Source organism: Phacochoerus africanus, chromosome 11, assembly GCF_016906955.1.
Source record: "Phacochoerus africanus isolate WHEZ1 chromosome 11, ROS_Pafr_v1, whole genome shotgun sequence".
NCBI lineage: Eukaryota > Metazoa > Chordata > Mammalia > Artiodactyla > Suidae > Phacochoerus > Phacochoerus africanus.
Window position 1 is genome coordinate 43,806,652 of NC_062554.1, and position 26,285 is coordinate 43,832,936.

Here is a 26,285-nt window from a genome sequence, read left to right on the forward strand (position 1 = left end):
TGAAATTCAGTCTCCCATTCTAAGGTATGATCTCTATGTGTTCTATTAATCTACACATCTCCTATACTTAGACAAAAGTATATAATTTTAAAGCTTAGTTAAAATCAGGGAATAAAAGGAGCAAACAAAAAGTTTCCTTTAATTGAACCTGAACATTATTTTTTTTTATTTTTTTTATTTTATTTAGTTGTTGTTGTTGTTGTTGCTATTTCTTGGGCCACACCCGCGGCATATGGAGGTTCCCAGGCTAGGGGTCAAATCAGAGCTGTAGCCAACCGGCCTACTCCTGAGTCACAGCAACGCGGGATCCGAGCCATGTCTGCAACCTACACCACAGCTCACAGCAACGCCGGATCGTTAACCCACTGAGCAAGGGCAGGGACCGAACCCGCAACCTCATGGTTCCTAGTCGGATTCGTTAACCACTGCGCCACGACGGGAACTCCTGAACATTATTTTAAGGTAGGTTTCAACAAACTGAACCACGGCTAATTCTAACCACAGCTCTATCACTGACACTGAGGAATCCTGCCTCTCTATGATTTGTTCCCACTTCCAAGCTGATGGGGCCCTCCATAAACAAAGACTGTGTATAGCCATCATCAAAGAAGACTATTTTACAATAGCTCCAGGAAAGTGTCACCTCGTCTCTGCCCTCAACTTTTCTACTTACAAATATACCCTTCACTGGGAGTTGAGATTGAGAGGCTTACACTTCAAAGTCCTCACAGCCTCAAAAGATAGAGGAGTTCCCTGGTAGCCTAGTGGTTAAAGACTCAGCAATTCACTGCTGTGATATGGGTTCGATCCTTGGCCTAGGACTTTCTCATGCATGCCGCATGCTCGGTCAAAAAAATAAAAAGATACATACCACAGGCAAATCTCCATCATCTTCCTCTTCCTCCTTTTCCAGTTTAGTGGTGGAGATAGATGTCCAGCTCACGTCATCATCCACAATCCGCATACTAAATGTGGAAAATAAAAAGATCAAAAGAGAAGAATCATTCTTGGTTAACAGCCAACAAACATCTATCTATTGGTTTTAGGCTAAAGCTCAAAATCCTACAAGATCTTATGGTCCATTCTTTCTTTGCCAGTATGACCAACTTCATCTTATACCACTGCCTTCTCGGTTCCCTACTCACTGGTCATCATATGCTGTCTAGAATGAGCCAAACTCTTTCCCATATCAGTTTCACAAACTCAGTTCCTTCTCTCTGCCTGACCTAGTCTTCTCATTCTTTACTGGAAACTCCTACTCATCCTTAAAATCCTAGCATATATATGACTTCCTTGAGCATACCTTCCTTGACTATTTCCCTTACCATCCCCAACTAAGAACCCCCGCTAGACATTCTTGGAATATTTCTACTTCATTTATCAAAAAGGAAATAAATCAATAAGTTGTGTAATTAGTTGCTTAACGGCTGTATTCCCATTGAACTATAAGTTCCATCAGAATAGGGACTATGCCTCTCTTATTTACAGTGATATCCTGCACCCCTCAACACCTTAGCATAGAGAATATTCAATAAATTTTGTTCCATAGATAAGCTATGGATGAGTCCAAATAATAAAAATAACTGCCATGATGTAAAGTTATTTGAAAAGCCAAGATCATTAATCACAATCATTTAATATAAATGATACCATTCACTACTACTCTCATTTTAAATATGAAGAAATTGAGGCTTAGCCCAGAAAGTGGCACAGCTAGGACTTAAATATTGATCAGTGTCGCTCCAAAGCTCAAGCTAATTTCACTACATGGCACTTCCTCCAAGGAATCCACACAAGTCAGAGGGGGCTGGAAGACATAAAGGAAGAATAACGGGACAACCAAATCAGGAAAGGAAATGGATTAGTTCCTTGTAGCTATCTGACTTTACTGGGGTAGTTTCCTAGAGCTGCCTAATAAAGTACCACGAAACTGGGTGGCTTAAAACAACAGAAATGTATTCTCTCACAGCTCCGGAGGCTTCAAGTCTGAAATCAAGGTATCTGCAAGGCAATGCCTGCCAGGAAGGCTCTAGGGGAAGATCTTTCCTTGACTCATCCAGTATCTGGTAGCTCCTAGTGGCATATGAATCCAATCCAGTCTCAGCCTCCATCTTCACACAGTAATTTTCCCTCAAAGCCTGTTTTTGTATCCAAATTTCCCTCTTCTTAAAAGGACATCAGTCATATTGGACTTAGCGCCCATCCTAATTCACTATGACCTCATCTTAACTAATTACATCTACAAAGACCCTATTTCTTCTTTTTTTTTCTTCTTTTTGTCTTTTTAGGGCCGCACCTACAGCATATGGAGGTTCCCAGGCTAGGGGTCGAATGGGAGCTGTAGCCCGCCAATGCCACAGCCAGGCCAGGATCCGAGCAGCGTCTGCGACCTACACCACCGCTCATGGCAACGCTGGATCCTTAACCCACTGAGCGGGGCCAGGGATCGAACCCACAATTTCATGGATCTTAGCCGATTCGTTACCGCTGAGCCACTGACAGGAACACCAGACCCTATTTCTAATGTCAGACTCTGAGGTCCTGGATGGTCATAAATTGGAGAGAAGGGGCACTATTCAACCCAGCACGCTGGGCTACGTAATTTTCCTTGTTTGACAAATGGGGTTAACAACAACATCTACTTCATGGTAGCGTTATGAAGCTTAAATAAATTCATGTATATCTAAAGGACTCAGAACGGTGCCTGGCACATGACAAGAACTGTACAAATGTTACTTGGTGGTGGTAGTAGTAGTGGTAGTAGTAAGAATAACAGGAAATGAGCACCAGGTTTCCAACTCAGGACGGGAGTCCTTAGGATTGGAGAAGCCCCCCCCCCCCCCCCGACAGGTTCTGGGCCCTAAATACCCAAGCCCAGAGCCTTTGAATTCGCTCCACCATTACTTTCAGGGTATAATATTCTTTCTCTGCGAGAGAAGACGAACTGCTATAAAGGCGGGAAGAGAGTAATGAAAGTTACAGCCTGGCCTGAATACACCCAAGTTACTGCCCAAGCGCGCGAGAAGCGGCCCCGGCCGACACTGGGCTGAGGCAGGGTCGGGCGAGCAGTCAAAGAAGCCGGGCCGCCCGCGACCCGCCGAGGAAGAGCCGGGCCGAGGGCGGAGCTGGGAAGGCGGGGGCGGGGGGGGGGCAGCCCCGCGGACCCAAGCCGCCAGACCCAACTCACCCCTTGCCGCCAGCCCCGCCAGTCTTCGGCCGCTTTTTGCGACGCTTGCGGCCGGATTCAGGGCCCCCGTCGACACCGGCATCTGCCCCGGACAAGTAACGCTTCAGATACTCGGCCTTGGAGAGCGGCGGAGCTGCCGCCATGGCAGCGGCGAGGGCGGGGAGACGGACGGGCGCTAGGGACAAAATTCTTGAACGCGAAACGAACGGCGAGGACCCTAGGAGGCGCAACCGGGCCCGGAAGTGGCCGAGTATTTGGAACAGTCCAAGCTGACAGATGAAAGAGAGCGTTTAAGGGCTAATGAGGAATGAGCATATCTCCGGTGCCCAGTCTACATCCCCCCGCCCCCCGATGCGCAACCGTCTTTTTCCTGTTGTCCATCTATCTGCTCATTCAAGCCTTATTGCAGCAACAAGGCTACAACTGCGACCCCAAGATCTCTGCTCCAGCAGAGATCTACTTCAGAGTTGCAGCGCATCTAAGTTTGAGTTCTGGTTTCATAACTTCCTAGCTGTACGACCTTGGGCAAATTATTTAACAAAATGGGGATAAAAACTACACCTAACTCAATGGTTGCAATGACTTGAGAGAATATTACCGTGTAAAGTGCTTTGAACAGCATCTGGCACACAATATGTTAGTTATTTTTATTAGCATGTTTAGATGGAGAGGAATCTGCTTTAATAGGCCTTCAAGAACCACTCAAGAGAGGAAGTCAGGAATTCCAAACCCAGTGTAATTGTTCTGAAAAATATGGAGCTTTCTAACCTGTGTAACTTATCCACATTCGGTATTACTGGTTGCCCCTAGCTATCTCTTGTGTGGAAAATCTCCAGTGCAAAGGACTTGGATCTATTTTCAGTATCGTGAAAGAAGCTAGAAAGACTGAATTCTAATACTCAAGTTTGGGGAGAAGACTTTTTCTTGTGAGCATTAAGAGCTTAACTTGAATTATCTCATTTAACCCTCATGTTTCTCAGATAGTTTTATTATCCTTACAGATGAGAAAACTGAAACTTGGAGAAGTTAAGTTGCCCAACTTCACACAGCCAGAATATATGACCCTTGGGAGCAGAGGCCAAAAAGGTGGGGTACAAGAGGTAATACAAATTTCTGGAAAAAAATTATATCTTACATTCTATGTATCTCTTTATATATGTTAAATCCCTGTAACTGTTGCAAGGCATATTACTCAAGAAGGCATTGTCATACTTTATCACTAAATACATGTATCTTGGGATACATGTTCAGAAAATACTTATATGTAACAAAACAGGTTTGGAGATCACCACCCTGAAGCATGAAATTTTAACATCTGGGCCATACTGACTGGTCACAGCACCGGCCCAGGAAGAATAGCAGGCTGGGTCTCTTGAGGGCTTGTGAGAAGGGGGCACTGGACTGACAGGGGAATCAATAGCTGGAGGGGACCATAGGTCCCCCACCCACAACCTTGCCTTGGCTTCTAGTCTGCTTAATGTACCTCAGGCTGGTGTCAGCAGACATGGGGAGTCTCCCACTGCCACTCCAGTGAACATTACCCCTATAGTTCTCTCAACCCCATGCCCTCCTGCCCTCTTCTGTCATCAGTTCTACCTCTACCCATTCCACTCAATACCTACCCTTAGCCTGACAAGACCCAAGCTCTAGTCTTAACACTTCCTCACGGGGCAGTTAAGCAGGACCAAAAGAATTCATGACCAGTGGCAGTCTAAGTTTTACCCTTTCCCTGCAGTTCAATGCCCCCGCCTTCCCTGACACCACCCAGACCCCTTCCCTGCTTGACATTCCTCCATTATTAATCTGACAATGTTCCATTTGTTAGTTTCCTGTCAACCCCCACCTAATGCTTGCCAATTTTCCCCACTATACATAAAGCTCCATGAAAGCAGAGCTTTATTTTGTTCAGTTCTATGACGTGCCTAGCACAAAGCAAGCACTCAAACTTATCTATTGAAAGAATGAATAAGGAGTTCCCATCGTGGCTCAGTGGTTAATGAATCTGACTAGGAACCATGAGGTTGCGGGTTCAATCCTTGGCCTTGCTCAGTGGGTTAAGGATCTGACGTTGCTGTGAGCTGTGGTGTAGGTTGCAGAAGCAGTTCAGATCCCGCGTTGCTGTGGCTCTGGCGTAAGCCAGTAGCTATAGCTCCAATTTGACCCCTAGCCTGGGAACCTCCATATGCCACGGGAGTGGCCCAAGAAATCACAACAAAAGACAAAAAAAAAGGATGAAATGCCACCTCCGATCCTCAAATTACAGTGGCCACCCTGGAGAAAGTTTCTTCAGGAGGTTGAATTCTACCGGTATATCAAACAGGGAAAGAGTGAATTCAGAGGCCAGTGCCGTTTGAAAGCCACCATTTTAATGACAACTTCTTCACCTGGGCCTGACCCTCTCCCTCAGGAGACTTTTCCTGTTGAAAGTCAGCATTTTGACACCCCAAACCAACTCCTAAACTCCAGATGCAGCTGTCTTCCACCTTCTCCAGCTTCAGAGTTCCAACCCTAGGTGAGAGAGCAATGCTGGAGGAAGGAGAAAGACTTGATCCAGTAGAAGTGACAATGACATGCCTGATGATTCATTTCCCGGTTTCTGCCAAGCCAATTCAAAGCCTCTAAAATAAGGTCAAGTAACCTAAGAGGCTTGCGTTTCTGTCACAAACTGTTCAGAAAGCCTGCCCTGATCTCCAACTCAGACCATGTACCCTCCCCACTTGAGCAGGGCCTGGTGGGGAGACACTCCTGCTTTTTCCAACAGCAATAAATAACCCCACAGTCTGAGCCATGTTGGAGACTGGCCAGGAACCACCCACTGCTACCGCTGGGCAGCCAGGCCTGTCTCATAGCCTTCTGTCTTCATGTCGTTGAGCCCCAGCTCCTCGTTTTGGTCAAATGTGCGCTTATACTGCTCTACCTTCATCTCAGGATCATCTTCAGGTGCATACACATTCTGTAAGGCCAAGGACAGACAATCAATGCCTGAGCCACTCTGCCATCCTTCCTCCCCCAGACAGCTTCCAATTCCCACATTCCCAAGAACTTAATGAGCTTTTTATTCTCATTCTGTGGGCCTCCAGCACCCCCCGGTCAGGCTCAACAGCCCAACCTGGCAGCAGCAGAGCCCATATGAGCTGGGAGTGGGACTGTGCAGCCCCAGGCAGAATTAGGGAAGTCTGCCTAAAAAACTTCCTATCTGCATCATCTTATGAGGAGAGCAGCATAGCTTAATTGTGGAGAGAACTTAAAGCCGTTTTGCCTGTCCCATAATAACTGTTCAATAGATGTTACAGTACTATCAACTGCCTGAATATCTCCCTAGTCAGCTTAAAGCCTTTTCCCATCTTGGCCTCTCGACAAGGCACCATTTCTCCTCACTCCAATCAGATCTGCAAAGTGAAAACTCCACTGTTGGACTTAGAGCTGGGGACGCGAGCTAGCCTAGAGGAAGAAGGAACCTGGGAGTCTCCTTTTCTCCCTTGTGACAGACGCAGTCCCTTCCAGCTCCCCTTTCCTCCCTTATGTTCCAATTTCTACTAACGGGCTCCTTAATAAAAAGCAGGTCACTCAGAGTTAAGTTTCTGGAGAAATGATACAAATTTAAGGATGGTGAGAAAAATCTATGAAATATGAAGGAAGGTCTACTGTACCTGCAAATAGCTGTTTCCTGCTGGATCATCCATAATAAAGTGGGCCTTCATGTTACCCTCAAGGATCTAAAGGATAGACAATATAGCATAAGCATGTAAATCTTACACAGCTCCTGGCAGGAAGGGGCTGTCTGCCAATTTACACTAAAGAATCCCCAAAAGTTTCAAAAACTGGTGAAATGAGGTAGAGTGGAGAGGATCTAAAATAAGGACTGTCTGAAAGCTTTTTAAGAAGCAATCCGGCATCCCTAATTTCCTCTCCCACTCCAAACATACCTGCAATTGCCCTCCCCCATCCCAAAAGAAGAACGAGGATTCTGTGAAGAAGTTACCACCGCGTGCTGTGGACTGGGGGATGCTGGCCCAGTTGAGGGTAGAAGGAGAGGAATCAAAAACAGGAGGTTATGTGAACGTATCCTTACTGGAAACATACACACAGCCCTGTTCCCACATTCAGCTCTTAGAATACTACCAGCCAAGCCTTCACCCCCAGGCCAGGAAATAGAACATCCGGCCCAAGAGGAAACACCTAACAACTCTGGCACTGGAGGTACCTCAACAAAATGCTTCAGCTAAATCCCCCTCCAACGAGCCCAAATGTCAGTAAGACTCACCCCACTCAGGTGTTTTAATCCTCTACTTTTAAATAGAGGACTTGGACATCTGAACAAAACCCCTAATATTGAAAGACAGAAATCAGATGGAAAAAAAGGGTGGGGGGGACCTTAAGAGGGAATGAGAACTATGCAAGGAAAATTAAATGTCAAAAAAACCCCAACACTGGAGTTCCCTTCGTGGCTCAGTGGTTAAAGAATCCCACTAGCATCCATGAGGACACGGGTTCCATCCCTGGCCTTGCTCAGTGGGTTAAGGATCTGGCGTTGCCATGAGCTGTGGTGTAGGTTGAAGATGCTGCTCAGATCCCGCGTTGCTGTGGCTCTGGCATAGGCTGACACCTACAGCTCTGATTGGATCCCTAGCCTGGGAACCTTTATAAGCAACGGGTATGGCCCTAAAAAGACAAAACGAAACAAAATTCCCAACATTAATATTCTCAGGAAGAAAAAATACTGCATCCGTAAAACAGGGCGCTATTTTTTTTTAAAGGAGGAAAGGAATTCCCATTGTGGCTCAGCAGAAATGAATCCAACTAGTATCCATGAGGATGCAGGTTCGATCCCTGGCCTCACTCAGTGGGTCAGGAACCTGGCATTGCCATGAGCTGTGCTGTAGGTTGCAGACGCAGCTCAGATCCAGCGTTGCTATGGCTATGGTATAGGCTGGCAGCTGTAGTTCCAATTCGATCCCTAGCCTGGGAACTTCCATATGCCACAGGTGCAGCCCTAAAACGCAAGAAAAAATTAAATTCGGAGTTCCCGTCATGGCGCAGTAGTTAACGAATCTGACTAGGAACCATGAGGTTGCGGGTTCGGTCCCTGCCCTTGCTCAGTGGGTTAACCATCCGGCGTTGCCGTGAGCTGTGCTGTAGGTTGCAGATGCGGCTCGGATCCCGCGCTGCTGTGGCTCTGGCGTAGACCAGTGGCTACAGCTCCGATTCAACCCCTAGCCTGGGAACCTCCATATGCCACGGGAGCGGCCCAAAGAAATAGCAAAAAGACCAAAAAAAAAATAAAAATAAAAAAATAAATTAAAAATAAAAGGGGTGGGAGTTCCTGTCGTGGCGAAGTGGTTAACGAATCCGACTAGGAACCATGAGGTTGCGGGTTTGGTCCCTGCCCTTGCTCAGTGGGTTAACGATCCGGCGTTGCCGTGAGCTGTGGTGTAGGTTGCAGACGCGGCTCGGATCCCGCGTTGCTGTGGCTCTGGCTTAGGCTGGTGGCTACAGCTCCGATTCAACCCCTAGCCTGGGAACCTCCATGTGCTGCGGGAGCGGCCCAAGAAATAGCAACAACAACAAAGACAAAAGACAAAAAAAATAAAAATAAAAAAAAAATAAAATAAAAAGGGGGAGAAAAAGTACTGAAAGACCAAAACATGCTCTTGGAAAATAAAAATATATCAGTGGAAATGAAAAACTCAGTTGAAGGTGTGAAAAATTAAGTTAAGGTAATCTTCAAGAGCAGAGCAAACACAAACTTAAGACAAAAAATAAGTAAATTACAGAAAAGACCAAACAAGTTAGTCTAACATCCAAAATACAGGGGTTTCAGAAAGAAAGCACAGAAGGGAAGCAATATAATAATTTTAAAACACCCCCTAGAACTGAGCCACATGAGTTTCCAGACTCAAGGACCCATCAAATGCTTAGTGCAGAGGTTGAAAACTGACCACACCAAGGTACATCCTGAAATTTCACATCACAGGGGACAAAAAGGTATCATAAGAGAGGTCACAAACAAAAAAATCAGGACTCAGAATGCCCTCAAACTTCTCAATATCCAAACTAGGAAACCAGAAGACATTAATGGGAGGCTGCAAGACTTGAGAAATTCTGATAAAAAATTATTTCCATTCTAGAATTCTATTCCCTGTCATTAATCAATCTAGTATTAAGAGTAGAATAAAGAAATTTTCAGACATGTAAAGTCCCAGAAATTTTACTTCCCATGCACTTTCTCAAGAAACTACTGGAGAAGATGATCCAACAAAATAAGGAAGAAAACCAAGAAGGGAGATGGTATGGGCTATTGGAAACCAAGAGAATCCCCAACGTGTTGGTTAGATGTTTAAGTGCGGCAAGAAAGGGTATGTAGCCTCTTGGTCACTGGAGCCCCAGGACCACAAGCACTGACCGAGTCCTCTCACCTGATCCAACTTCTGGCTAAACTCCTGCAGTTTTGCCGCCTGGCCGGGATTAGAACTGTCACCCAGTGTGAAAGGGTTCTTGGTCACCTGCAATAAACAGCATCCACACTGCTAGAATACTAGCTCTATGTTTTTCAGGCTTAACTGTAAACCGGGGGTGGGGGGGGGCATGGGAAATGGCAGGGAGGAGGTAGGGTGGGGAGCGGGGGTGGAGTATCAGGTTAGCTTGGTCTACACCACCTTTCTGATCTAAGCAGCCATTCCTAAGACTGTGTGGATTAATCTGCCAGGATGACAATGGGCAATGTGAAACAAAAATCACAAAAATATTCCTAAATATGAAGTCCTAATTGAAGAAGAGCAAAGTATTATTTACAAAGACTAAATGCCTAACAACTGAGAATCAATTAAGTGAAATGATTCATTAAGAGGATAAGCATATTGGTTAGGTCAACATACACATATATATGTATGTTTGGGACTTTTAGGTGCTGGAAGGGCCCTCATTCCCTGATTTTACAGTGAAATAAATGACTTACCCAAAACTACATTGGTCAGAGTTAGGCCTGAGAATTTCCATTCTGAATTTCCCATAAATTTATTGTCACAATACAAAATAAATTAATTAAGTCTCTCAAGTCAGCTTTAAAGCAAAGAAACCCATTATCAGTTCCAAACACTAGGACGTTTGAGGTCTTCCAGCCCCTTCCCCACAGCCGCACTGCAGAAGCTGCTGTGCACTACGTGCAGGGGACTCACCAGTTCCCGGATGTCGTTCAGCATCCCCTCCAGTGTGGTGAACTTGCCCCCAAGGACAGCCATTCCCAGTTTCAAATTCCAGCTCTGGAATTTCCACACTACATGTCTCAGACTGTGAGATAAGAGGTCAAATTAGGCTTTAAATTAGGAGGTGTTAGAGAAAGTGAACCAGAGTCCTCCTGCCAAATTAATACCTCTAGTGACAGTTTGGGGACAAAGTCTGCTGTCCCAGTTTTCTCTGAATCTGCAGGTAGAGCTAGACTCACGCCCAGAACCAACCTAAAAAGGGGGCATTGTGAGTCATGGCTCCAAGCTGGCAGGCATCCTGTCATTAGAGGCCAGAAACAAGGACCTTTATAGACAGTGGAGGCAAAAGGCCTCCAAGTCATCAGAAAGAGCATATGGGTCACCTTCTGAATTTGCACTTCCTACCAGGGATTAACTCTGCCTGGGAATTCTCAAAGCCAAGGAAGTAAGGAGTTACCTCATGACCCCTAGACATAATTGGGGAAAAAAAAACAATTTCCCCTCGACAGACAGCCATGTGTGGAGGAGAGCCACTTTCCCAAGCAGGTTGTTACCTTGAGCAGGTCTCTGGTCATATCTGAGGGATCTGTGATGTGGAAGGTGATCCTGGTGCCCAAGGGCTCTATGGCTCCTCCAGATTTCACCTGCACAGACACAGTGTCAGCAGCAGCAGAGACTAACTGCAATCCTCACCTGCTGGGAGGTGCAGAGAGACCTTGGGGTGGGGGTGGAGAAGGGGGAGAGGAGGCCTGGCCCTCTAATCAGGCCCCCTAACGACTACCAAGGAGAGCACCTTCTAAACCAACAGCGGCAGCAGTTATCCAAACCAAAATCACCAAGAGCTGGCTGGGGCAGGGTGCAGCCAGCTAAAACTGACTGCCAACAAATTGAATCTGCCTTCAAAAAAGTGACTCTTGGGGTTGAAGGAATTTTCAACTTCGTAATTTTCTAGTTTAAGAATTTAAACAGCTTATGCTTGAATATACTTGGGGAAAGGGAATTTACAAAATTTCAAGGCAGCTCATTCTATTTTCAGAAAGACCTATAAAGTTTTTTATTATTAAGTCAAAATCTACCTCCCTGAATTTCCACCCCTGAAGGGGGGGTCAAAAAGTGGGTCCCCCGGGAGTTCCCTGGTGGTCTAGTGATTAGGATTCAGTGCTTTCACCATGGCCTGGGTTCAATCCCTGGTCTGGAAACTGAGATCCCACCTCAAGCCACTGTACACCACAGCCCAAAAAAAGTGTGTCTCTCTCTACCATATGACCAACTTTCAATGCCTTCAACAAGTTATGCTATCTCTTCTCTAAAATAATTCTAAGCTCTTTCAAGAGCTCCTCATGCCAAGCACCTTTAGAAAGAATGAACGTTAGGGGTTACCCTCAAGCTAGTCTTCTTCCCAAACAATGAAGCCCACCCACCTCATTGGTCCGATGGCCACAATTCTCGCAGTTGGTAGCCATGATGATAACCTCCTTAAAGTGGGGGATTTCTGGAAGATGGAATTAAGGAAATCGGCTTCCAGGATAGCAAGACCACCCCCTGGGGAAGAACAAGTCCAAACCACAAATGCACAGTTGCTGATCCAGGACTGCAGAAAACAGGTCACAAGATGCAGCCTAACTCAGACAGTCCCCCAGAAGAGGGCAAGGTCGCCAAATACGGTGATCCCTGTTCACCAGTGTTTAACGACACACAGGAGACCAGAGACCATGACCTAATTCTCTTTGAACCCATAAGCCCAAGGTGCACAATCTCATCAAAGGCAACGTCCTCTTCATCACTTGGAAGAGAGCACAGGCTTCCCTTGAAACGAGTACTCTCCAGCCTGAATATAATCTTCATGCCTGAGTCAGACAAAGAACAACCCAACTGCCCACCAAAAGATACGAACTAGCTTCATGTTGGTCTGGGCCGGGGCATTGCATTCCGGGCAGTTAGTGTTGAACTGCAGCACCTGCAACACAACATGGGACGCAGGGTGAGCCCGCCCAGGCAGGTGGGCCCAGCTCAGACTAAAGCCATTCAGCTCTAGGCTGGTGGCCTCACGTGTCATTGGTAAGGAAGAGAGACATTGAACGGCATCAGTCTCAGCCCACCACTCTGCTCCTTCCCCACTGCAGCCAAGGCGACTTACTTCCTTTCTGAAATCCTCCTCTTCTGGCTTCTCTTCTGGTGCCCCTGCCTAAAGTAACAGAGACTAAAATCATATGATGACACATAGACCTCAGCCTCCCCAACACCCTGCCCTGGAGTTAGAGAAAACGCTGTCACTTGCTTATGTCAGCTGCCATCTACTGTGTTTCACAGAGAAGTCAGAAAACAAAGCCAAGACAAGAGAAGACCAGAGCTTAAAACAAGATCACAGCATGTGCCGTCAAGTTCACCCGAAGTCCTTCTGTAAACTAGACGGAGAGGCACACACATGCTGAGATAGGATGCACAGGTTGGCAGCAGCAAAGCAAGTTCCAGCTGACTCCAAGTGTTCCAGAGTGCCAGATAATTCCAGAGCATTCCTCTGGCCTCTTCTTGCACTCACCCGGAGGCCCCAGCATCTCTTCCTGCTGTAGAGTCCGACTATAGCGTGTGATCTCCAGGGATTCATCTTTCTGGGGAGCGTGTGGGTTTTCCACAAAGCTGTTCCCTGAAGGATCATCAATGACCTGACAGATGGGTAACGAGAGAGGAGTTACTGTACGACCCTCTACCTACCCTCAGACCCCTCAGGTGCCATAGAAGAAAACCTTCAGACAAACTGAATGGTCTCACCCCACCTCCCAACCCCCACCCCCCATCTAGAGCACTTGGAGTCCCTCAATACTCACCAGGGTGAAAGGAGAGGCCACTTGCTTTAGCTCTTTCAGTTTGACAATGAACTTATCGATTCTTTCAGCCACGGCTTCTTCATTTGCCTGATGTAAACAGAGAATAAAAGACTGGCCCTGGTGATAGACCTTATGTCCCCCCTCTGTGCCACGCACAATCACATCCAACAGGGAGTCGCCACCTGTCTTAGTGTAAATGGGAACAGACGCTCAGGCTTCACAGGAAGAAGTAGCAAATAAGTTTGAAGGTCATGGGTGGTGCCCTATGAGCCTTATTTTCTCACTCATTCAACCATTTAGGCACTCACACCAGGTTATAGACAACAGCAAATAAACGGGAGTCTTCTCACGGGGTTCCAAAGTCAGTTAAGAGACAGATGACAAATATGCAATTCTATTACTGCATGCTGTCACATAATAATGTCATAATAAACCTAAAATACAATGTAACACTCTAGAAACACAGATAAACCCAAGGGTATTAGGAAAGGCTCTTCAGAGGTAATGTTACAGCGTCCAGCTGAGAAAAGACCTCAGTATACACTGGGGGAAGGGAAGTGGAAAGGACAGTGGTACAACATATATGACATCCAGACAGCTATAGCATCACCGTATGCTTCCCCCTAGAGTTCTCCAACATTCAGTCAGAGACAGTTCAGCTACATGGGAGGCTGAAGCACTGAGAAAACCCCAGCTCACCCTTCGTGTGGGCTGATCCTGCTCCAGGCCAGAGATAGCTCGGCTGATCAATCCTTCAACAGTGGTCAGAGCTGGTGAATAAGAACAAAAGACAGGTAGATCTTGGCCATGCTATCAAGTGCCTGTATGACCCTGGGCCATTCACAAAATAAGGTGGTGGAAAACAAGCTTCCACTAGAAAACTCTGTAATAAGCACATTAGAGTCTTACCATCACTATCATACTACCTTCAGCTGTTTTATCTGAGCTTTCTGCTTATGTTAAACCACGAAGATCACAATGATGTGGCCAAATCCATACATTAGCCATCAGGAGTTTTGCAAGAAAGTAAGATTTGGGCTAGCATGATCAGCCCAATCACTCTGACCTTAAACTTACCTCCTTTCTGGCTGAAAGCAGGAATTTCAAAATCCAGCTCTGGGATCCTTGTGGTGGCAGAGTCAGTCTTCACTACTTCTCTGTTCATGTCCTGGGCAGAAAGGAAAACCATTAGTCCAGAGAGATCAACAATACAGGTTCTTCTCAGGAAATAGCAGCCTATCCCCCTCCATCAGAACCCCAAGTTCAGCTGTTTTCTTCCTCTCTCCACTCCAGGGTGTCCAAACTATACCTTCAGGATAATACCTTGATGTGAACAGGCAGGCTACCCAAGTGGGAAGAGGACTATTCATAACAACTACTGCTCATCGATACCTTCTGACAAAGTTTACAAAGCACCTTCACAAGTCTTACCTCACCTGAGCAGATGACAGTACCACGGTCATTTTACAAAGGAGGAAATTGAGGTTTGGACACTTAAAAGGGATTTCCTCAAGGTCTGACCACCTGGACCAAAGCTCTGATTCCAATCCCCAAGCTTTCTCTAGGACACTAGGGTAACTGCTATGGGCTCCTCTCACCTCCTGAGCCCTGACGGTCAAAGTGTAGCGCACTCCTTGGTCCTGGATCCGGCCGGCCGACTGAATCTCCGTGTTGTTCCAGCCACAGTGCTCGCAGGAGAAGGAGCTCACGATTATTTCTCTGAAGAAGGGGATCTTGGTGAGGAGGAGGCGCGTCATGCCCTGGGAATCAGAAAGCGTCTAAAGAAAAACCAACGAAACCCCCGTGCTCCTCCTACTGACCTCAGGGAGTGTCTCGCCTCCGGATCCCAACTGGGCCCTCCCGGCCGGGTCACCGACCCCCGCCCCTCCCTGCCTCAGCCCAATCCTCCAGCCTCACGTTGCGGTAGCAGTTCATGCACAGCGACTCGATCTCTGTGGGTTGCAGCTCCTCATCTTCGGCGCTGATAGGCCGGAACAAGTGGTCCCGCGCCGGGGCGGACGAGGGGGCGGCGGCAGCCCCCGGGGGCCCGGCCTCCACAGCCCCGCTGGCCGCCATGGCCACCACGCGCAGCTCCAGGCAGCGACTTCCGGCTTTTGAGCCTCTCGTGGCCCCGCCCCTTCCTCCGGCACTTCCGCCAGTTCCCGTCCCGCCCTCTGTAAAAGAAGCCGCAGACTCTGTGCCCCCGGGGGACCATACCTGACGGTTTGAAGTTGCTGGGATTATTTGGTCCTGACTTCCATAGCCTGCCAGATCCAGGCTTTGCCACAACCTCCTAGTCCCTCAATCACTCTCCCTTTCTGTTCTTCTCACTCCCTATTTCTGTCCTCATAAACACCTGCCCAACTTATAGTCTCAAAGACATGGCCCTCGTTTTTATTCTCACCTCCTCATGCCAGCACATCCGACCCCAACTGACTCACAACTGACTCATGGTTTCCTAACAAACAACAACAAAAACACCTCTTTTGGGGGGTAAACTTTCCTTTCCAGCCCCTCCTCTCCCTTACCTCTCTCCCAGTTCTGTTGCTCAATCTAGGGTGTCAGGGGAGAGGTCCAGTCTTGCAGGCATGATGAAGCCAGATTCAAGGGGGTTCTGAGCTATAAGGGAGTGTGGCCATACGGCAAACTCTGTGTGGAGTGGGCTGAACCAGAAGAAAGAATGCTGCAAGGGAAGTTCCAAAAGTACTAGACTGGATGTGCTTACCCTTTCCTCTTCCCTTCACTTCACCCACTCTTATTAGTTCAGACTTCCCATGGATGTATAAGGAGCTTGGTTGCCCCCAAGTGAATCTGTATATGGGGGATGGGGAGTTAAATTTGGGATCCCAAGAGGGTCAGTCATAACAAGAGTGTCAGTCATAAAAAGAGGCCTGCAAAATCTGGAACAGCAGGGACAAAGACCAGCCACCTCAGGAGACTGCACCCCATGCGCACCATCCTTTGGTAAGCAGGTGGGTGAACAATGCAGGTGTAGGGGAAGGGTCTCTAACTCAGGCACACCCCAGGCATGACAGACAGCTGTCACCTCAGCCAGAGGAACACGCTCTGACAGACCTGGACTGGGAGGCGGGGGGGGGGGGTGTCAATGAGAAAGCGCAATGAGGGATTGGAGGGCAGTGATGGTTGTGCTTTGGGGATGGTGGTGAGGCCACTGCTCTCAGACATAGTCCAAATGAGAGTCACACCAGATAAATAAGCTTCCGTCATAGGCATCTATTGCAATTGTGTCAGAAGTCTAGACTTCAGTCTGGGAGTCAGGAGAGAGGGGTCAGTGATGGGGAGGACACACAGGAGGCTCCCCAGAGAGTTTAAGAAGCCCCCACAGTCTGAAGGGCTAGGTCAGCTGTTTATTTTTTATTTTTTTTCCCATGCCCCCGTGGCATGTAGAAGTTCCTGGACTAGATATCAAACCCAAGCCACAGCAGCAACCCAAACTACTGCAGTGACAACACTGGATCCTTAACCCACTTCACCAAAAGAGAAGAACTAGGTCAGCTCTTTAGATGTAGTGTTGTATAAGGAAATCCAGGCTCCGTTCCCTCCCATCACAACCCATACCATTTGTTTTCACCAGCATTGGCCAACAGGGATATTTATACACACACACACACTTCACATGTTCTCTCCATCACAGTTTCTTCCTTCTTCCCTTCTCTTCCCCCAACAGAAGCTGTCATGGCAGCAGCCCTGGGGAGAAAAGAGCCGCTCCCTGGGGACCAGCTCTAGCACTGGCCACCAGGTGGCCAGTAGTGATCAGAGCCAGGCCCAGGGATAAAGACGCACAGGCTTCCAGCACCATGGCAACAGGCTTGCACCAGGTAATTACCTGCACAAGCAATGCCTCTTTCCCTCCCCAGTCCCACCACCCAGAACGAAGCAACTCAGGAGGATTCCCAAATGAGCACCGGGAGCCGGGTTTGCAAAGGCTGGTGAGTGTAATGCATCTGGAAAGGGGAAGTGCAGGAGGCTGGATAGCAAAGAACAACAGCCCATTTGATGGCCTCAGCTGGCCTGTGCAGAACCCTCCACCCTCTGCCCAACAGGCCACTGGCAAGGACTGAGCCATGCTAGAGCCTCGGGTTGTGGGCTCCCCAAACAAGGCTCTGGGATGTGGGCAAGTAGACCCTTAGGGCTCCCCCAGATGGCCGAGCCCACGGTCGTGAAGGCTGTAGTTGATGTCTTCCCACAAATCGTCGAGACGGGCCTGCAGCTCGCTCAGGGCCTTGCCTCGGTCCGCTTGAAGGAACTCTGGAGCAAACGAGCTGTGGCCTGGAGGAGGCGGCGCTAGCTGCTGCTGGACCTGCTCGGTCTCTTGGTCAATGGCGCGGGTGAAGGCGGCGATCTGCTGGAAGGTGTCGTGGCGGAAAGCCTGGAGTCGCTGGCGCACCTCCTGAGACAGCGCCTGGGGGTCAGGTTGGGCCTCTTCCTCCGCACCATCCGCACGGGTGCCGGCAAAGGTGCTGAGCTCCTCACGCAGCTGGTCCAAGTTTTTTCTGAATGTGCGCATGCAGGGCCTTGGCCTTGAGCGTGAGCTTGTGCGAGAGCATCTGCACGCAGCGGCTGAGGCGCGCGGGGCTGGCAGCGGCATGCGGTGCCACGCTGCGGTGCAGCTCCTGCACATGGTGCCCAATGCCGGTCACCAGGCGCTCGGCATAGGGGTGGAAGAGCGCCTTGACGCGGCTGGTGTGGTGCACCACGCGGTTCTGCAGCTCCTGCAGCAGGCCCCGCGCCTCCTCCACACCCCCCAGCAGCCGGGCCTTGGTGTCCTCTCCGACCACGCGCAGCTGCTCCTGCAGGTCCTGCACACGCAGGGCCACCTGCTCCATCAGCTCTGTCGTGTAGGGCTGCAGCTGCTGCCGCAAGCCCGCCAGATTCCAGCCCACCCGCTCATGCATCTCTGCCATGTAGGGCTCCAGGCGCTTCCTCACCTCCTCCAGCTCCTTCTGCAGCTGCTGCTGCATGCCCACCGGGTCTTGTGGGAGCCCATTCAGGGGACCCAGCTTTTCCAGGAACTTGTCCATATTGTTGAGGTTTTGCTCAAGGCTGTCTTTCAATCTCCTGGGGAAGGAGACAAACGGGCCATCGGTCTGGAGCCCTCTGCCCCCCTCTCTTTTGGCCCCAGAGACCTCTCTCACTGGTCCTCTGGGGGAACCAAGAGTGAGGGCCTTGGGGGCAGAGCCTGGGCCCACTGCCACTCCCCTCACAGGGAGTAAAAACACATGGCGATGCATATGGAGACTAGCTCTGTGCAGGAAAAGCACAGAGGCACCTATATTCTCACACAATCCTTTCATTCTGTAGGCTGCAGTTGGGGGTCCTCTCCCTCGCTCCCTGGTGCCATGCCTCAGCGAGCAAGGAGGCAACACTAGGGAGAGGTCCAGGCGGGGCTGCTGCCTGCAGAGAGTCCTAAACAGCCCAGGAGGGCCAGGATAGCGGGCAGAACTAGCCCTGCTCTGTTCTCATCCCAGGGAGGACCACGGAGGTTGAGGAGTTGGGTAGTGCATCATCCCACCGATAGGTGTCTCCTCCCTTCGCCCACATCCCTTGCCCTGGCCACTCACGTGGGCTCCTGTGCCAGCTTCTGCAGCTGGATCTGCTCCACCCTGCCTTTGTTCCCGCTGCTCTGGCTGAAGTAGTCCCAGAAGCCTTTCCCTGCCTCGGTGGTTGAAAGCCCTGTGGAAAGAGGTGGGGTGAATGGGAGCTGGGTTTCATTCCCCAGGATCCAGCCTCCACCCACACCTCCACCTGAAGTCAGGGATGGAGACCCACCTGAAAGGAGGGCCAGCACCCAGGTCAGAACTACAGCCACACTTGCCATGATGTGCTCTGAAAAGAAAGGCAAGTGGAGGCCTAGCGAGGGTGAGGAAGCAAAGCAGGGACATCTCTCAGGAGACTTGCCCCAGGGAGCCCTGCCCCAAATCTGTTAACCCTTCCCTGAGGTATAGGGAGCAGAGAGATATCAGGGCAAAGAGGACTGACCTGGGTGAGCCTGGCTGGGAAGGAAAGAGTGGCTTCCTGGGGTAGGTGGGGGCTCCTTTTTCACCTCAATCACGTCGTATGGAATATGGACCTCAAACTATTCTGTAAAGGTTCCCCCTCTAACACCCTCCTCCCAGACCCCAGGAGCAGTTCCTGGGGCACTTCTGCCACTGCTCCCTTGCTCACTTACTCCTGCCCCCATTTCATGGCTGGGAAAACTGAGGTATCCTGGGGTGGGGGAGAGAAGCAACTCTGCCAAAGTGCTCCAAGAGGAGGTCCTTAGTTCATAGTTCCCACCCCCAGCTCTCTGCTGAGACCCCTCGGTCCCTTTCATTAGGACTCCAACCCGAATCCTTTGCCCTGGCTGCTCACCTGCTCAGTTCTGGGCACAGAGAGCAGACATTCTGCTTTATAGTCCAAGCCTGGGCCTCTGGCAACAATTGAGTAAATACCACGTGGAGGGTCAAAGAAGGATGACCTCAGTTGCCTCCCAGGGCTCACCTCCCTCCCTTTCCTGGCACCCAGGGGGTTAATGAGTGCCCTAGTAGCTGGGTGCCCCCTCCCTAGTAAAAAAGTGCTTCCTGAAAAATTCTACAAGGAGTGGACCTGAACTCATCACCCAGTCCCCCCAAGCCCCACGACCTTCAAACATCCTGCGGACCTGCTGGCCTGTTTGTCTGCTGAGGGCCCTGCTCTTACTCAACTGCCCAGACGCACTATAACCCAGCCAGATGGGGACAGTGCCCAGCTGCCAGCCTGAACCTGAGCAGCTCTTGACAGTTCCACCACAGGCTACTCAGGCAGTCTGGGAAGAGCCATAATTCATAGATTTAAAGACCAGCCCACCTCCCACTTTATGAAATATTCCTGGAACAAGATGGAAGTTTGATAGGATGAAGATGACATAATGAGGCATCTGGGCCAGGGACTCTGAGCTCAAAGAATGGGAGCAAGAGGAGGAGGCTCCCTGTGGGGAAAGGCTGAACCCACAGGGCCTTTGTGGAGGATAAGCCCAAAAGCCCAGACCTTTCTCCAATGACGTGCCCATGTTCACACACTCTGGTTTTTTGCTTCTAAATGTATCCTGGATCCATCTCCTCTCCTCCATTTCTACCAATAGTCATATCATCGCTGCTTTTGTCTCTCACTTTTATCACATTCATAGCCCACAGTGGGTGTCTCTGCCACAGTCCTGCTATTCAGGCCATGCTCTGCTGTGCTCTTCCCCACCCAGTTATGGCCTCATTGCCTGCCACAAAACCCCTTAGCATTCCCTAAGCATACTGCTTCTTTCAGAACCCTAAGCCTTTGTACTTGCTGTTCCCTCTGTTTGAAATATCCCTTGGTGCATTTATAGTCATTGTTTTTCATGCTTACTTTGTATTAGTTAGGATTAGGCTCAGCTGCAAATGTCAAAAAAAGAGAGACTAGCTTAAGCAAAAGGGAATGTAAACATGGGCCAATCAAGGGCTTCTGTCCTGTTACACTATCATCCTCAACAAAAGTCTCATGCCCAAGTTTCAGCTGCTTCAGCTCCAGCCATCAAATCTACCTTCCATCAGGCAGGAAGAAGGACATGTTCCCTCCTTCAGAGAAACAGCCTGGGAATTGTTCTTAACCACTTTTGACATCCCATTGGTAAGAACATAGTCACATGGCTACACTTAGCTGAAAAGGAGAATGGGAAATGTAGTCTTTATTCTGGATGGCCATATTCCCATCTGAGAAAGAAGAGAAGAATGGATTTGGGAGGACAAGAGTGGGTTCTGCTGCACAGCTTCAATATCACTCTGAATGCTCTCTTCTGCCCTCACCCTTCCCTGGAGACAGATGATTCCATATTAACCACAGAACATTTTATATATTCATGGAGTAACACCAAGCAGGACCCTATGAGGCCTTCCCAGAACAACCCCCCTGCCCCACCCCTGCATGTCTTCTGCCTGCCATTTGTCTGTAGAAAAACTGGTCAAAAATAAATGCGTAAAATTTATTTAATAAATCGTAGAAGTGAGAAAATACAAAAAGAATGGAAAATAGTCAAGCAAAGCAAAATAATATGTTTAGCCATTAAACATTGTCAAGGACCTTTATTTACTCCTCAAGGGCTATAAATAATAGTCTGAGCCATGTTCTTTGAGCTATTTTGCCGATACTGAAACACCCACAAGTTGAAAGAAGTTACCCGTATGCTACCCACAAGCAGACTGATTAGAACCAGAAGGTTGATGATGTTGACTCCGGAGATTACCTCACCACCAGCCAATCAGAAGAATCTCCATGAGCTGATCACACACCCCACAACCCCTGTCCCCCACCCTGTCTTTAAAAACTTCTTCCTGGGAGTTCCCGTCGTGGCGCAGTGGTTAACGAATCCGACTAGGAACCATGAGGTTGCGGGTTCGGTCCCTGCCCTTGCTCAGTGGGTTAACGATCCGGCGTTGCTGTGAGCTGTGGTGTAGGTTGCAGACGCGGCTCGGATCCCGCGTTGCTGTGGCTCTGGCGTAGACCAGTGGCTACAGCTCCGATTCAACCCCTAGCCTGGGAACCTCCATATGCCGTGGGAGCGGCCCAAGAAATAGCAACAACAACAACAACAAAAAGACAAAAGACAAAAAAAAAAAAAACTTCTCCCTGAAAACATTTGGGGAGTGCAGGCCCATCAACTGCCTGAACTCCTTGCTTGGCGCCCTGCAATAAATGCTGCACGTTTCTTCACCACAACCTGGTGTCAGTAGATTGGATTTACTGCAAGCAGGCAGGCAGACCCAAATAAGGAGTATGGCACTTATTATCCTGCAGTGCAATGATTTATTGAAATATCTGCGCTCTCTGTGAGTGCAGGGACTTTGTCTGATTCATCTCTGTGTCCCCCTAATATGTTTGACACAGTGCATAATACATAGAAGACTGATTAATTCATTCATTCAATTGTTTAAGGAACCAAATTTTGGGATATTAAATGATTTGTCCATCGTAACACAGTAAGAGGTGCAGCCAGAATCGGAACCCAGGTGTTTAGCTCTGGTAGCTCAGGACAGCCAGGGATGGAACAGAAGGGGTAAGGAGACCAGAATCACATCACGAAGGGCTTTGTGCAGGTTGTCACAGTGGAAAGATCACACGGCAATAAGACAGAAGGCAAGGAGACTGTTTAGAGGCTATTTGAGTAACCTGAGAATTCTCTGCACTAGGGCATGGCAATGAGAATTGGTAGGAGAGAATATATTTGAAAGATACTGAAGTAGGGAGTTGATGGTATCTGATAACTGATTGGATGATGGAGGTGAAGGAGAGAAAGGTTTCCTGGGCAAGTAGGTAGATGACTGCATAACTGTGTCCATCCACATATAATGGATAAACAAAATATGGTATATACATATATACAATGGAATATTACTTAGTCTTAAAAAAGAATGAATTCTGGGAGTTCCCATTGTGGCTCAGCAGGTTAAGAGTCCATATCCATGAGTCTTCCGGTTTGATCCCTGGCCTTGCTCAGTGGGCTAAGGATCCAGCGTTGCCACAGGCTATGGTATAGATCAAAGATGCAGCTCAGATTCCTCATGGCACGGCTGTGGTGTAGCCCAGCAGCTGCAGCTCTGATTCGATCCCTAGCCTGGGAACATCCGTATGCTACATGTGTGGCCCTAAAAGAAAAAAAAAAGGAATGAATTCTGATACACGCCACAATAATGGATGGATCTTGAGGACATTATGCTAGGTGAAATAAGCCAGGCACAAAAGGACAAATCTTACCACTTACATGTTACTTAGCATACCAAATTCAGAGACACAAAGTAGATTAGAGGTTGCCAGGGCCTGGGGAGGGAGGAATGAAGAGATAAATTGTTTAATAATACAATGAAGTTTCTGTTTGGGTAGATGAAAAACATCTGGAGATGGATGGAGGGGATGGTTGCATAACAATGTGAATGTATTTAATGCCACTGAACTGTGCACTTAAAAATAATGATTTTGTGTTATGCATATTTTACCACAATATTTTAAAAAGGCATTTCTGGTACTCTAACGGTTTCTGCTAAGGCTGTGCTATAAAATACAGCTGCATTGGATTGTCTGTAAATCAACACCGTCACCTCTTCTTCTAAGGTCTTTTCTGCAATGCAGAGGAGATACCTGGAACCATATTTCCCAGAATCCCCTTCTCTCTGTGCACCTAGGTTAGAGTCAGCCAGTGTAAGATCAAAGAGGAGAAACCATTATTCTTCATTGGCAGTTGCAAGCAGATGTATAAGCAGACTTGGGGTTTAAAGCAGCTTCTACGTGACTTTTTTTTCTGGCCATAGCCACGGCGTGTGGAAATCCTGGGCCAGGGATTGAACCTGTGTCACAGCAGAGACCCAAGTCACAGCAGATCCTTAACCCACTAGGCCACCAGGGAACTCCTAGGTGACTTTCTGAAGAATCTCATGCATTGGTTTTGCAGACTAAGATAATCAGGTGAACTCCCCTTTTGTAGCTACCTACAGGTGAGCTTTTTTTGGGGGGGGAGCTGCACCCACAGCATATGGAAGATCCCAGGCTAGGGGTCAAATCAGACCTACAGCTGCTGGCCTACACCACAGCAATATCAACACCAGATCTGAGCTGCATCTGCAAACTACACCACAGCTCACCGCAATGCCGGATCCTGAACCCACTGAGTGAGGCCAGGGATTGAACCCACATACTCATGTTTTACTAGTCAGGTTCATTACCGCTGAGCCACGACGGGAACTCCATAGGTGAGGTTTTGAGAATCACTCCTTCAAGTGCAAGCTGAGATGGTCACGCCTTCTGCCCTTCCAACAGTTATTTTGGAATAATAATTTTCTACATTAAAGCCTTTCACACTTGAAATACAGTGGTTTTTGTTTTTCTAACCAAACCTAGATTAATACACTAGGTAGATGCAAGACTCACTCATGTTTTTCTACTAGACAATATCTTATAATTTTAGTTTTTTGAAATATTTCAGTTGGTTGGAAGTATCTATATATGTGTATGAGTTAGGTGCTTTGTGTATGGAACCACTTGCAGTAATTGTAGACAGCATGACACTTCACCCTAAATACTTGAACATAAAATTCCTAAGAATAAGGACACTTTGACATAAATAGAACACCACTATCACAACTATCAATGGTAACATTGTTATTTAACATCGTCTAATATATACCACATATTCAAAATTTTCCCAGTTCTCCTCAAATGCCTTTTATAGCTTTTTCTTTTCTTTTTAAATTCATTTCTTCAGGCTACTATGCTGTCTTTTTTTTTTTTTTTTTTAGGGCCAAACCGGTGGTGTATGAAATCTCCTGGACTAGCAATCAAATCAGAGCTACAGCTGCTGGCCTACACCACAGCCACAGCGACACCAGATCCGAGCTGCATCTGCAACCTACAGAACAGCTCATGGCAACACCGGATCCTTGACCCACTGAGCGAGGCCAGGGATCAAACCTGCATCCTCATGGATACTAGCCAGATTCTTAACCTACTGAGCCACAATAGGAACTCCTATTTTTTTCTTTAATCCAATAATTGCCACATAATCTGGATGTAGAATTAAAAGAATTTTTAAGTGTATTAAGATTAAGAGGTATTTTATTATTTAATGCTCTGTAGCAGCAGTTTTGCTATAAAAACAAACAAGTTAAACAAGTATATGGATCTCAAAAAAAACCTCAATATGCACCAAATGATAAGACCCCCTAGACAATCTTTCTCTTGTGATCTGTTTTGTTTTGAGTTTGTAGTATATGGAAATTCCCAGGCTAGGGGTCAAATCAGAGCTGTAGCCACTGACCTACACCATAGCCACAGCAACTCGGTATCCGAGCCACCTCTGTAACCTACACCACAGCTCACAGCAAGCTAGATCCTGAAACCACCGAGTAGGCCAGGGATTGAATCTGCATCCCATGGTAACCTCATGGATACCAACTGGGTTCATTACTGCTGAGCCATAATGAAACTCCTTGTGATCTCGTCTTTAAAGGAACATCAGTGACTTTTCAGTCTACATAGTATGTAAAACATGCTGCAGGAGTTCCCTGGTGGCTTAGTGGGTTAAGGACCTGGCTTTGGCACTGTATTGTAGCCCAGATCGCTGCTCTTTATTGAGTTTGCTTCCTGGCCCAGGAATTTCCACGTGCTAAGGACATGACCAAAAAAAAAAAAAAAAAAAAAAAATTTACAATGTGCTGCAAGAGTTCCCATCATGGCTCAGCAGATTAAGAACCTGGATAGTATCCATGAGGATGCAGGTTAGATCCCTGGCCTCACTCAGTGGGTTAAGGATCTTGCATTGCCACAAGCTACAGCTTAGGTCACAGATGCAGCTCAGATTTGGCATAGCTGCGGCTGTGGTGTAGGCCGGCAGGTGCAGCTCCACTTCAACCCTTAGCCTGGGAAGTCCATATGCTGCAGGTGTGGCCCTAAAAAAAAAAAAAAAAAAAAAATGTACTGCAAATTGTTCTTTTTTCATGTAATCTGCCAAGAACTCAAAGTAAACTGTGATGCAGCAGCCTTCACTCAGTGTGGCAGCAGTTTCTGGATTTCATCTCAGAACATGCCCTGGACATAGAATGACTGCTCATTAAGGATCCATTCTACATTGCTATACTTCTATCACTAGGTCTTAATGGAAGTCCATTAAAAAAAAAAAAAGTATACATCTCAAATACACTTCAAAAAGAAAGGTATTTTTGCTTAACACTGCATTAAAATAGCCAAGCAAGTTAAGTACGGACCTGTGTAATCATTTTTTGTTTGTCCTGAAAGACAATCTATTTGCATTGTCAAAAAGAAAAATAATGACATAGAACATCTAGAAGTGAAATATATAGTCATTAAATTTTTAAAAATTAATTTAGCTACAGTTGGAAAGAGACTTCGTAAACTAGAAGGTCAATCTGAGAAAATCATCCAGAAAGAATTATAGAAATGAGGAGAAAGAAAATATGAAACAGAAATTAAGGTACATGATGGACAGAATGGAAAGGTCTAATATACACCTACTAGGATTTCTACAAAGGGAAGAGACACTTCTAAAGAGGCAATATT

General features: G+C 47.6%; 3 protein-coding genes across 4 annotated transcripts in view; all 3 read right to left on the reverse strand.

Moving 5' to 3' along the window:
- The window catches only part of BUD13 (BUD13 homolog), a 29,017-nt gene extending 25,494 nt beyond the window's left edge, over positions 1–3,523 (reverse strand). Inside the window, exons 1-2 of one of the 2 annotated variants that reach the window (XM_047752932.1) lie at positions 3,188–3,523; positions 872–965 (exon numbers count right to left, since the gene is read on the reverse strand). In XM_047752932.1, coding sequence (XP_047608888.1) covers positions 872–965; positions 3,188–3,330 — 237 coding nt within the window. In that variant the 5' untranslated portion in view covers positions 3,331–3,523. Of the gene's footprint in view, positions 1–871; positions 966–3,187 lie in introns of those variants that run through there. The other variant, XM_047752933.1, reaches the window with a different exon arrangement.
- Positions 3,524–5,531: 2,008 nt separating this feature from the next.
- On the reverse strand, positions 5,532–15,317 carry ZPR1 (ZPR1 zinc finger). The gene is given in 15 exon segments (XM_047753099.1): positions 5,532–6,140; positions 6,838–6,903; positions 9,604–9,690; positions 10,363–10,431; positions 10,433–10,474; positions 10,944–11,033; positions 11,811–11,881; positions 12,280–12,346; positions 12,527–12,570; positions 12,923–13,052; positions 13,215–13,301; positions 13,914–13,984; positions 14,292–14,382; positions 14,813–14,974; positions 15,132–15,317. Coding segments are annotated over 15 exon segments (1,371 nt in total). The 5' UTR covers positions 15,291–15,317; the 3' UTR covers positions 5,532–6,005.
- A 2,044-nt stretch (positions 15,318–17,361) lies between these two features.
- Positions 17,362–19,053, reverse strand: APOA5 (apolipoprotein A5). The gene is given in 4 exon segments (XM_047754046.1): positions 17,362–17,727; positions 17,729–18,293; positions 18,797–18,908; positions 19,005–19,053. Coding segments are annotated over 4 exon segments (1,092 nt in total).
- Between the last annotated feature and the right edge of the window lie 7,232 nt (positions 19,054–26,285).